This window comes from Balaenoptera borealis, assembly GCF_965194805.1.
Source record: "Balaenoptera borealis genome assembly, chromosome: 1".
Taxonomy (NCBI): Eukaryota; Metazoa; Chordata; class Mammalia; order Artiodactyla; family Balaenopteridae; genus Balaenoptera; species Balaenoptera borealis.
Window position 1 is genome coordinate 136344464 of NC_138860.1, and position 12099 is coordinate 136356562.

Genomic DNA, 12099 nt, shown 5'->3' on the forward strand with positions numbered 1-12099 from the left:
TGAGATGATAGTGGTGGCTCCAGACTTTCCTTATGTAGTTGGAGCAGGAGTCCGGGGAAGTTGTCTTGCAGTTGTGTGGCATGGTGAGAACACCAGTTTTTACTTAGGCTGTGTGCTTATTACGGATCTCTGGGATCGGGTGATGGAAGGAAGAGTGAGAAGCTGTAAACACCTCAGTTTTCCTCCTAAGCTACCCCTGGGCACTGCCACTGTGTTGAAAGCACTTTCTGCATTTACGTAAAAATTGATTTGAGCAAAAATGTTGTCCTGGGAGCTTCGAAGAGACTACACTGATCTCTGGCACATTATTATGTGTTAACAATGCACCACAACAGATCAGACTCTTGTATCTGTTTATGCAGCTTCTCTAAGAACTTTTACTAAGTAACAACCAAACTAGCTGCATGGACTTTACTTGCCCAATTTGACCTTGAACTGTAGGGTAAAAACTAATTTCTTTACACATATTTATACAATGTTTTATAGTTCAGTTTTTTAAATAATTCACACTCCCTTTATATACCTAAAATTAGACCAAATTAGTAAGTTCATGCTATTGAAGAAAAGTTTTTATACAGCATACTGATACAGTGAGAAAAATATATATGTGTGTGTGTATATATATATATATAGATACCACTCTTGTTTTCATTATATTTAAAATTGTTTTGCTCTCCATTTTCCAGTTCTGTTTCTGAAATAAGGCTTTTTTATAAACAATGTAAAGTTATAGTAAAAACAGTATCTGCTCATATGTAAAATAGTAATATTGGAATTATCTCTAGTTTTATCTTTTTAAAAAGAATGCTTATTTAAATAATTAAATTACCAAAGAATTGTTTTATTTTCTTATTTATTGTTACCAGTAGGAAGTTAATTTTTAGTTCGTAACAAACTTAATGTTATTTAAAATTTTACACTCTCTAGGACATCTTTGGATAATAACACAAATATTAATATGCTTATGCACTACAAGTTGGAACATTAAGATATTTCAAAGGGTTTTATAATCAAGTATATTTTAAAACAACCTAAAATAAAGTTCCATATTAGTTTTCTCACCTCACAAGGGTACCAGGGATATATTTATTAATGTGTAATTTAAAAGCTTAGGTTTTGAGGAAAAAACCTACGTAAATTAAAAAAAAATATCACTAGTGTACTTTATTCACAATAGCTCATTCTGAATCTCTCTACTGCATTTTGATTATAAATTGCAAAGAAAGAAGGATTATCTCATGAAGCAAGTGATGGCAAGAAATAGAAACTCAGTGCCAATTAGGCAAAGAACATTCACATGTGTTAAATTTGTGCATCACTGGACGAACTGGGGGACTGCCACATCAAACAACTCTGTTAACCAATTAGAAATAGTGCATCTGGTAAAATTTAGGGTGTCAAAGGCCTTGCTTCCCTCAAAGTCTCATTTTAAAATAATTAGGCATTGATCTTTATTATACTGATACCATATTGGAAAAAAATGACTGAAGGAGGCCAAGAGGAATGGGCATTGGGGCTGGATGCTAAAACACTAACACGATTGGTATCAAAGTGATGAATTCACACGTTGCCACACTTCTCTTCACATTGATTCAGGGGATTTGCTTGGGTAGAACTTGAGGTAGGTTACGACTTAACTACTGTGAAGAATTCAGGCACTGTAGACAGACTTGAGGGCACAATGAAAAGGCTGCGTAGGGAAATAGAGAACATGGGCTGAGACATCAGCTGTGTCTGGACTCCTGGCTTAGTGTTTGGTGACCTTGGGCTGAGCACTTAACCTCTCTAAGCCTTGTGTAAGTCATCTGTAAAATAGGCCACTGAGCTTTTCTGGCAGGATCTTGCAAGTATTAAATGAATGACATTTGTAAAGAGTTTGGCATGGGTGGGTACTCATTAAACAGTTTCTTCTGTTTTGTCTTTCTCTCAAGAAAAATGTTGATGAACTTTTCTAGTAAATCACAGAATTGACTACATTTTGATGGTACCAATATATGTCTAAATGAGAAAACAAATTGTACAAAAACTTACTCAGTTCTGAGCGATCTGTTAAATATCCCAATCAAAGAAAGAATTGATAAAATAACGGCAAAGAAGACCATTCCCAATAGAAGCCCAATGTCTTGTTGCCTATTGTCTGAAAGGAAAGAAAAATAATTTTAGGTATAATTTCCATCTATGTGACGCCAGAATCATTGTTCTCTCTACTCTGCTCCAAGTGAAGGTCATTGATCTCAAAGGAAATAGGAAGGGGAAATAAAATTAACCTTTACCTTGGGCTGTAAAGTGACTGCCCTTCCAAACTGCACAACAATACCTTTTGTTTGAGGGAATTGGGCTGCATGTATCTGATGTCAGTGAATTGAGTCTCTGGCAAATGTGGTCAGCATTAGACATTTTTCTGAGCTTGGCTTGCATATTTTATATAAAAAAGGTTTAGTGATAAACATCATTAGGTTTGTTCGACACAAGTGAGAATTCCCAATTGCTTGCGACAGAGTCTAAAGCTGGCCACAGTCACAACTGAGTAGTTTTTTTTTTTTAACCTTTTGTACAAGACAGAAGTTATGTACAACTTGTCACCATTCTTCGAAATTTATTGTTCATGAATTTTTTCCTGCTGAAAAAGAACATTCACTCTACTTAGAACAATATATGTTATAAGAGAGAAATCCAAATTGCCATATATCTTACACTGACATTTTATTATAAAAACAATGCTTTTTTTGAATTTTGAAGTGGAATTAATCACCTGTAATCTTTAAATAATTATTATATTCAGCATGTGTTACCTACCAGGCTCATCCCATTTTCTCCCTAGTACATGAAAAACCCTATTTTCTATTTTCAAATGTAAACTTTAATTTGGACATGACTTGTCATGCTGGAGTTGGTTCTGAGCCATGCTGGGTATTGGCCCCTTCCATCCTCCTTCCTCCCTCTCTTTGGCAGACGTTTATTGGATACTTACCATGTGTCAGACACTGAATTGGCCCTGCCCTAGTTATTCCGCAGCTGCACCTAACATACACTTGGGCGTCTCCACGCTGTCCAGCCCCTCTCCTAAAGCCACTGGTGGGCCAGGGCCAGTGTTTCATGGAATTAGTGTTTTCCTAGGACTAAAATACTATTGCTAGGGATTTCAAGCAACTAACGGGAGGTACTGGCTTCCACATATCCTTGTGCATTAGTCCTGGAGGAGGATGAGGAATTCCCAAGTTAACATGGAGCCAGGTAAAGGGGTTTGAGGAGTAGAGCAGAGTCACCAAAAGAATAACCTGAGATACCTGGGTTCAAACTAGATGCTGCCGCTTATCAGCTCTGTAACATCAGAGCATAATAATGAACTTGCTGAAGCTCAAGTTTCCTCTTCTGTAAAATAATACCTATCTAACAGAGCAGGCATGAGTTCGTAGCCTCCACAATTCCCACAGAAATATCAAGGTGCAGGTCTGTGCAGGCATTTGTAATTAGGGATCTGTGCTGAACCTAAGCACTTGGCCCATAATTGATTCACAACACAAATTCAGAGTACCCTTACATTGCTTCATTTCCTTTATAACACTTGCTGCCACCTTCCTTTTCTTGTTTTGTTTGTGGTTTCCCCCACTCCCACCCAACCCTGTCTGTCTGGAATGGAAGCTCCATGAAGACAGGGGCTTTGTTCATTTTTTTCACTGCTGATTCCCCAGTACTCAGAATAGTGCCTGGCACATAAAATATGTGCCTGGTAACATAGAATATTTTTTTAATAAATAAACAGACGTCCAAAGAATATCAATATCACCTGCCAAAGTTTTTATACTATTCTTGCCAGATTTCTATGCAAGGAGATAAATGCTCTACAACCTGATCTAATATCTTTTTTATGCCTAAAACTTTTAGGCATGCTTATCAATGGAAAATACTAAGTCATACTAACAAATAAAATGGGAGCTGGTTTGTATAAGAGAAAGAGCACAGACTTCAGGATTTGAAAATTGGATTTGAATTTTAGTCCAAACAAGTTCCTCAACCTCTCTGAGCTCCAGTTTTCCCATCTGTAAAATAGATACATAGCACTTACCTCAACAGGTTGTTTTGAAGATTGATAAAGATTTTGAAGATTGAAAAAGATGATGTATATGAAATTCCTAGCACATGGTAGACACTCAAATAATGGTATTTTTTAGGAAGAATTTTTGAGGTCTTGAGCCCCAGCACCAATTGAAATGAACATGTATCTAACCCAGAGCAAAAGCTGGCAAAATCTACCTAAACCAATCCTTAAATTCAATTTTAAGCAGATTTTTGTTTGATTATTTTCCTATGGAAAGCATGTGGCATATCTTACTGTCAAGAAACTTATGGCTGACACATGATTTTTCAGTATGGAGCATTCAAATGGATGATTAATAAAGACTACTCAACAAACCTAAGCAGTATTTTCTTACCAGAAGTAAGGTGTCCTTCAAAGATGGAAGCAATTAGAAGCCCAGAATTCTGAGTATCATGTTGAAATGATTGCAGTGTGACCTGGGGAACTTTTGAACAAAAAGAAAACAGTGTCAGCTTTTTACTTTTTGCACTCGGGTTACCCAATTTCCTAAGAGAGTTTCTTCACTTGTTTGGAGATGATTAAAGTAAACCAGTAACTTTAATAGGCTGGAAAGATGGAGTAAAAGCAAAAACCTGTGTGTGTGTGTGTGTGTGTGTGTGTGTGTGTGTGTGTGTGTGTGTGTGTGTGTCTTCTTCTTTTTATTAAATTAGGTAAATCCTAAAGGAGGAAACATTCAAAGGACAATAAATACTACCTAGGGTTTGTAAGACTTGAAGGTGTGTCCACTAATTTCATGAGGCTTCTAGGCAACAAATTCCAAGGAGCTTTATTTCATTCACCGAGCCAGAAAAAAACACACAACTGGTCTCTACTTGATTCCTTCCAATAGATGACGCAATAAAGTTTAGGTTTCCTTAAGAGCCTCCAAGATGTGTTACTTTTGCCTTTGCACAGTCTTAGAGATGCTGTTCGTGAACAGCCTCTTGGCTTCATATAAGAAGCCCAGTTTTGATTAGCAGACACTTTGAGGTTATAACATAAGGGTGGAATGCCATTAACGACTCCCCTCTGCTCCTTCCCCGTGGGCAAGGATCCTGGCCAGCCCTGTCTACCCATAAGGCCTGTCAGAACACTGCTAATGAAATCTTCTGACCAGGGTGGGGTCAGCTTCCTTGGTAGCTAACTTGTTTTCAGTCTGAACTCAGAAGAGTCCTGGATGGGCTTCCCTGGTGGCTCAGTGGTTAAGAATCCGCCTGCCAATGCAGGGGACACGGGTTTGAACCCTGGTTGGGGAAGATCCCACATGCCGCGGAGCAACTAAGCCCGTGCACCACAACTACTGAAGCCCTCGTGCCTAGAGCCCATGCTCCACAACAAGAGAAGCCACTGAATAAGTAGCCCGCACACCTCACCTCAATGAAGACCCAATGCAGCCAAAAAAATAATAATGATAATAATAAAATAAAATAAATAAATTTATAAAAGAAAAAAAAGGAGTCCTGGAGTTTCCTTACCCACCTCCTCCCTCCTGATAATTAAAAGCTGCCAGAGGTGACTTCAAGGACACAATTCTCCCAGCTGACAGAAGATATTCCTGAAAATGGTTCTAAGCTCTGGACCTCCAAGAGGGCCTCAAGCCCTATTTATTCAGTCATTCTGATTTCAGTGTTCAAATTCTTCTATTAAAAGAATTACTTTGGGGGCCAGGGAGAAATCACAACTTGAGGTGTCCTTAACTGCTACGGAGATATCATAGGCTTGTATAACATGCTATGTGGCCAGGGCAACTCTCTTTGAGAAAAATATCACAGAGTTCCGATAAAAAGATTCCTATGGGTCTTTGGAAATGTTTTAAAAAGGCTGATCTGGGTGCAAACACAGGCTCGATTGAAGAGTAGTTTTCTAAGAACAATGGGTAGGGAATTTTAGAAGATGAAAACATCAGAAAAGCCAAAAGTTCTTTCCTGTGTTTTTATTCTCACTTCTCCACAGCAAGAGGGAAATGTTTCACTGTGAATTGTGACAAATCAGAAACTCTTTCTGGCTCCTCAATGCTTCACTACGTCTCTTTTTTCCATAAGTATGTGGTTCCATCCCCAGTGGTCAACAGCCAGGTTTATTCATCTAAATTAGTATTTTACAGGCTTATGTTCATTCTCAGGGAGCCCAAGCAGGAGTCTGCATCTACATTATTTTACAATTTTAAGAAAAATATTACATTAAAATGTAACACAACTTTCAATTTTGCAAAATCATGGGTTTATAGCATATGTTGCTGGATTACTTTTGTTTTCACTTTTATTATTTTAAAATTAGCATTTTTATTAAAAAATAATATGTGGTGCTGTTGGCTTTTAATACAGGTTAATATAATTCTGTTGTATAAACTACAGGTGGTTATTTGGCAATGAAACGTCAGTTATTAATTTGCATCACATAAAAATAATTTTCATATCGGACTAGGGCTTTATTAGCCCTAATAGAGAACAAACATAATCTTCCTTTAGAGTCTTTTTGTTATCATAGTTGCAAATCAACCAGGTGTATTAATATAAATTAGATTAAAGTCATTTAAAAGAGATGCTTAATTATAAGAGGGTAATTTCACAAAGAATCAGATATCTGAAGTAAGACAATTTATAAACAAAACTGTCAGAGAAGAAATCAAGCCAATGACAAATTTTTTTTATTAATGTTTATTGGAGTATAGTTGCTTTACAATGTTGTGTTAGTTTCTGCTGTACAGCAAAATGAATCAGTTATACGTATATACGCTGTACCTATATCCACTCTTTTTAGATTTCCTTCCCATTTAGGTCACCATAGATCATTGAGTAGAGTTCCCTGTGCTATACAGTAGGTTCTCATTAGTTACCTATTTTATACGTGGTAGTGTATATATGTCAATGACAAAATTTTTAAGCGAAGGACTGAAATGAAGCCATATAGACTATTATCTTCATGACATACTGCCACCAAGTGGCTAGGTCATTTCTTCTTAAATCATACTTAATATTTTTCATTATAAAAGCAGTAACTATAGTAGGAGAAAATAATTGTAATACGAAAAATAAAAGAGAGAGGGAAAAAAACTCTAATACATCCCCTTAATCCACCTGCCATGACTGAAAAACATTGTTTATATCAACACTAATCATCAGTGTATTGCCTAAAATGCTAGAAAAAAATCTCATGGTATTTTCGTTATTTATTTAATATCTGCGGTGTTATGTCTGTAAAGAGACAGTTCTGTCCCTGCAGTGGAATATTAAATTATGCTTTATTACTCTCACAGCATATATTTGAGTATACTCAGAAACCCCAAATCATCTAATTTGGTAAGAATTTTTATATAACTTATACACACTGACATTGGACACTAGAGTTAGTCTTAACAGAAGACAGTATGTTTGTAGGGAGTTTAGAATGGTTTTAAAAAAAGATGTAGTTTCTTGTTCTTGGACAAAACTAGAAGCATAACTACATTCTTTGGCCTACCAAATACCAGCTTAATTTAATCAAATCCACTCAAAAGGAATTAGTTTTAGCAATAATGTATTCCATCTGTTTCTTAGGGATAATGTCAAATCAGTCTCCTCAGCCTTTCCCTCTACGTCTACCATGGAGCAAAGTGTGTTTTGTTATTCTTTTAAAGTGATGATTTATCGAGTACTAATTATGTTCCAGATACTGTGCTAGACTTTACATGCTTTCTCTCATTTAATCCTTACAGCATCCCAATCAGGTAGATAGTACTATTGTCCTCATTTTATGGATGAGGAAACAAAGGCATAAAAAGGGTAAATGACTTGTCCAAAGTCACCTAGGTAGAGGTCCAAGAGTGAAAATTCCTACCTGGTTCTGGCATGTAATTTGTGCTGGTCACTGGCTCCATTAATTAATAATCTCACTTTTGTAGCAGGATGGCTCCAGGTGGGGTAGCTGAGTCAGCCTTGCAAGCAGTGCTCCCATGCTGAGACTTAGCCATTGCTCCCTGGAGGCTGGGCGGTGTGTTGGAGCTGCCTGGCCTTGTAGGGCTCGGAACCCACCACAATGGACGATGGTTGGGCTAACCCATTGAGCACTGATTCTCAGACTCTTCCAGCCTAGAGTTATCTTCTTCTGAACACCAACTATTTCCCTTTTATACAAGCAATACATGCTAATTGTAGGATGCTTGAAAAGTATAGAAGAGTATGAAAAAGAAAATACAGTTTTACATTTGTTCACAAACTAGAAACAATCATTTTTTTGCATTTGTTAACAGTCTTTTGTGTATATCTGTACCCTAGCTGAGATCATGCTCTTTACTAAATGCTGTGTCTGGGATTTTAAAATTTAATATTATATCATGAACATTTTAAAATTTTATTAAAAATTGTTCAGAATCATCATACTAATGGCAATTTAATATTTCATGATGTTTGTACTCTGTTTATTCAATCATCCCCCATTGAGAAAGTGTATAGCTTGGTGATTTCAAACACCAGCTTTGGATTCAGATGAAACTTAGTTCAAATCCCGGCTCTACCACTTGGAGTTGCTAGACCCTGGGCAAGTTGCTTAACTGCTTTGTGACTCAGTATCTTCATTTGTAGAATTGGATAATAACAATGCTTCATTCATCAGGTTTGATGAGATAGTTCATACAAAGCGCTTAGTACCATGCCTTATACAAATTAAAAACTTAATAAGCGTTAGCTATGGCTATGATTGGACTTTCAGATTGTTACCAAATTCTTACTTTTATAATTAGCTTTTAAATAAATATCATTGTACATAAGACTCCTTTCCATAGCTCTGCTTATTTCCTAAGGCTAGATTTCTATAAGTGGAATTACTGGGCCAAAGGGTATGGATATTTATAAGGCTCCTTTGTTTATTTTTGTCCTTGCCAGTCTTGGTGTCAGAGCCACACTAATCAAGGCCTGCATCTTAGAGGTTTGACCAGAGCTGACACAGGGACCTTTCTAGACCTTTCTCTTTCAGAAGTTTCTAGATATTTAAGAAAGAGGAGCCATATTAAAGGTGTGTTTTTCAAGTTAGTGAAGGTTTTTTTTCTATCTTGTTTTTCTTAAAACACAAACATCTCCTTTTGATTTCTTTCTTTCTGTTCTCCTTCTTCTAATAATCTCAGCTATTCACAGCATTTACATGCTATCTCGCTAGGCCAGTTTAGCTCTATGGTTGGAATTCAATATTATTGGGCCAAGGGTGAAGATTTGACCCCAGTCCATGTCAGATGGCAAAGCAAAAGACAGTGGCCAGACCTATCAAATAGGCACCAGAAGCCCAGGGCAGAGAAAACAATACATCAGAACAAACTCTTTACCACACCTCGAAAAACAAGTCAAACGATGAATCATTTCATGAGTTACCATGTTATCCTTGTATATTAATGATAGGAGGTCGTGCCTAGGCATATTCAAGGGACCATCTTCATGCTTATATTCCTAGGCTGTAAGTACTTGGTACATAGAGAGTAAAGAAGGTAAGAAATATGTATATGGCAATCATATTGTTAAAGAGAATAAGAGAAGGAAAAGGTAAAAAGCAGCAGCCACCTAGACATTTTCTTGAGTGACATGGACCACACAGAGGTGAGGGTCTGATGTCAAAGTGTAGCAAAATTCTATGTGCAAGAATGGGCAGCTTCCAAGTTTTACCCAGTGGTTTAGGATTCTTCAAAGGTGCAACCTTGCTGTCAAGCCAGCATGTACCTGTTCCTGAGTCTGAACAGTCTAGTGGACATTTGCCATTTTTCAGTTGCCCAGCAGCAGGACTTACTCTGTGGACATCCTAGGGTAGGTAGGAGGCCAGTAGGGCTTCCCACTGTGGTAGCCTCAATGGAGCAGAGACTCCCTCTCCCCACAGCCAGCAAGTAGCTGCAAGCAGATGACCTAAGCCTAGCTCATCAGATGCCTTCTTTCCCACCTCGCACAGGACACACAGCTCCAGGAAATCGCTTAGAATCCAATATGAGTGCAGCAGCTATATCCAGGGTCTGGTAACAGCAGCACCAGTGGAGTGTCCAGAGCACAGGGCAGGCAGTGGCAGTGACCACAGTGCCAGCTGCAGTTCTCACCAGATTCTTCCTAGGCTGCGATTTTGGCTGTGGTTCTAGTTCCTGCAGTCCCTTGGATCCTGCTCGTGATCATTTTGCCAGCCTTTCTACCACTTTCCAGCTGTCTTTCCCATAATTCCCTTCCTGCTTAAGAGAACCAGATTTTCTTTTGCTTGCACCTAATCGCAGTGAAAAACTGTGTAGTTGGTAAAAATTGCAATTGTTGGTAGTAGGTGGTTAGGTGAGGAGACATGGTAGGACAATAATGACCCCACAAAGATGACCATGCTCTAATCCCTGGAATTTGTGTAATAGATTACCTTATATGGCAAAAGGGATTTGAGATGGAGAGATGATCCTAAATTACAGGGGCAAAATTTCAAGGGTCTTTATAAGAAGGAGGCAGAAGGGTCAGAGAAAGAGATTGGCAGATGCTATACTTCTGGCTTTGAAGATGAAAAATGAGGCTGCAAGCCAAGAAATGCAGGCAGCCTCTAGAGTCTGGAAAGCACACTGAAACTGACTCTCTCCTAGAGCTTCCGGAAGGAACACAGTCCTGCCAATGCCTTGGTTTTGGCCCAGTGATATTTATTTTGGATTTCTCACCTCCATAACTGCTAGATAATACCTTTGTATTGTTTTAAGTTACTGAATTTATGCTAACATTTTACAGAAGCAATAGGAAACTAATACAGGAGATTGTTACTTCCTCATGAAAAAGCATAATCTTTATTCTCTATTATCGGATTGCAAACCTCAGAGAAATTGTGAAACTCTTATGAATTGCTTTCTATTCTACAAAACCCTGGTGGTTTATTAGGGACAGGACCCAAAGATTAAATAAATCCAGATGAAGGGTCTAAAATGATTAGTATTTCAAGGAACATTGTGTATATGTTTAACAACCACAAATCTACAAATTTATAATACATCTCAATATGAATGAATCAGAAATCTCTAATTACAAATGACAGAATTTTTGCAAGAGTACATTCTGTGGGCCACTCCTAATTTGCATTATATTTAATACCACCTATATTTGGTTCCATTGATATAACATTTGTTTTAGTGGCTAAAAGCCACTAAAAGTCCTGGAAGATTAGTGAGAATCTTTGAGTCACTGGTAATGCAACAACAAACAGTATTTTGTGAGAACAAAGTATGATGTGGTTTAATATCTTGCTTATACTTGCCTTCCTCTGGAGAATTGTCAAAAAAAAAAAAGAAGAATATGATTTCTCTGGGAAACTTTTCTACTGCAAGTTGTAATTCAAGCAAGTTAGTCATTATGAAATGTGACTGCCCTTCCCTCAGGCTTCTGACTTGTCTTTAAAGGGATTATAGAGCCTCTACCTTTTCTTCATTAAAAAGGGATCTGTATTACAATGCAGAATTGAAAAACATTCCTGCCAGGAAGACCTCTTCTCACATTGGTAGTAGGGAATTCATGTTCACATTTTCAGTGTTGGTTTTTTATGCTGACAAACCATCTTCTCCCCTTTGGGGCTCTTTCTGTACTGCTTAAAGACCCCAGGAATTTTTACAGCGACTATCCAGGTTGGTGGTCTAGAAGCTGCCATTTCAGCAGCCCCTGGAGGTCTTCAGAGCCTCTGCTGAAACCTCACACCCAGAGGCAGGGGAGGGTGTAGGCAGAGGGGGTAATGTGGGACGTGATGGTTTACTGGAGCCTCGGTCCTGCATCCCGTGCTTCTTGGGATCCTGGGCTGCCAAGAGAGTTGGGGTGCCCAGTGACTGAGGAAGCAGTGGGCGGGAGGAAAAGGAGTAGAGAGGGAACCAGACAGTACTAGAGAGAGTGGCCTGAGACTCTCTTGTACCCACCCTTTTCTGGCCCCCAGAACCACTCTTACCAAGGCAATGGCTTGGGCACTCTGTTCTCCCCCTTTCTGTCCACATTTCCTACCCACACCCTTCATGACACTTCTCCCTCTTAAAGGGTGTGTCCAACTTCCAGAACACTGGTTTTTACACTTCACTG

General features: G+C 38.3%; 1 protein-coding gene across 1 annotated transcript in view; it reads right to left on the bottom strand.

The window, feature by feature from the left end:
* IL23R (interleukin 23 receptor) overlaps positions 1-12099 on the bottom strand; it is a 55748-nt gene that overhangs the window by 8009 nt on the left and 35640 nt on the right. The window contains exons 7-8 of the mRNA XM_082360028.1: positions 4434-4523; positions 2032-2137 (exon numbers count right to left, since the gene is read on the bottom strand). Coding sequence (XP_082216154.1) covers positions 2032-2137; positions 4434-4523 — 196 coding nt within the window. The remainder of the gene's footprint in view (positions 1-2031; positions 2138-4433; positions 4524-12099) is intronic.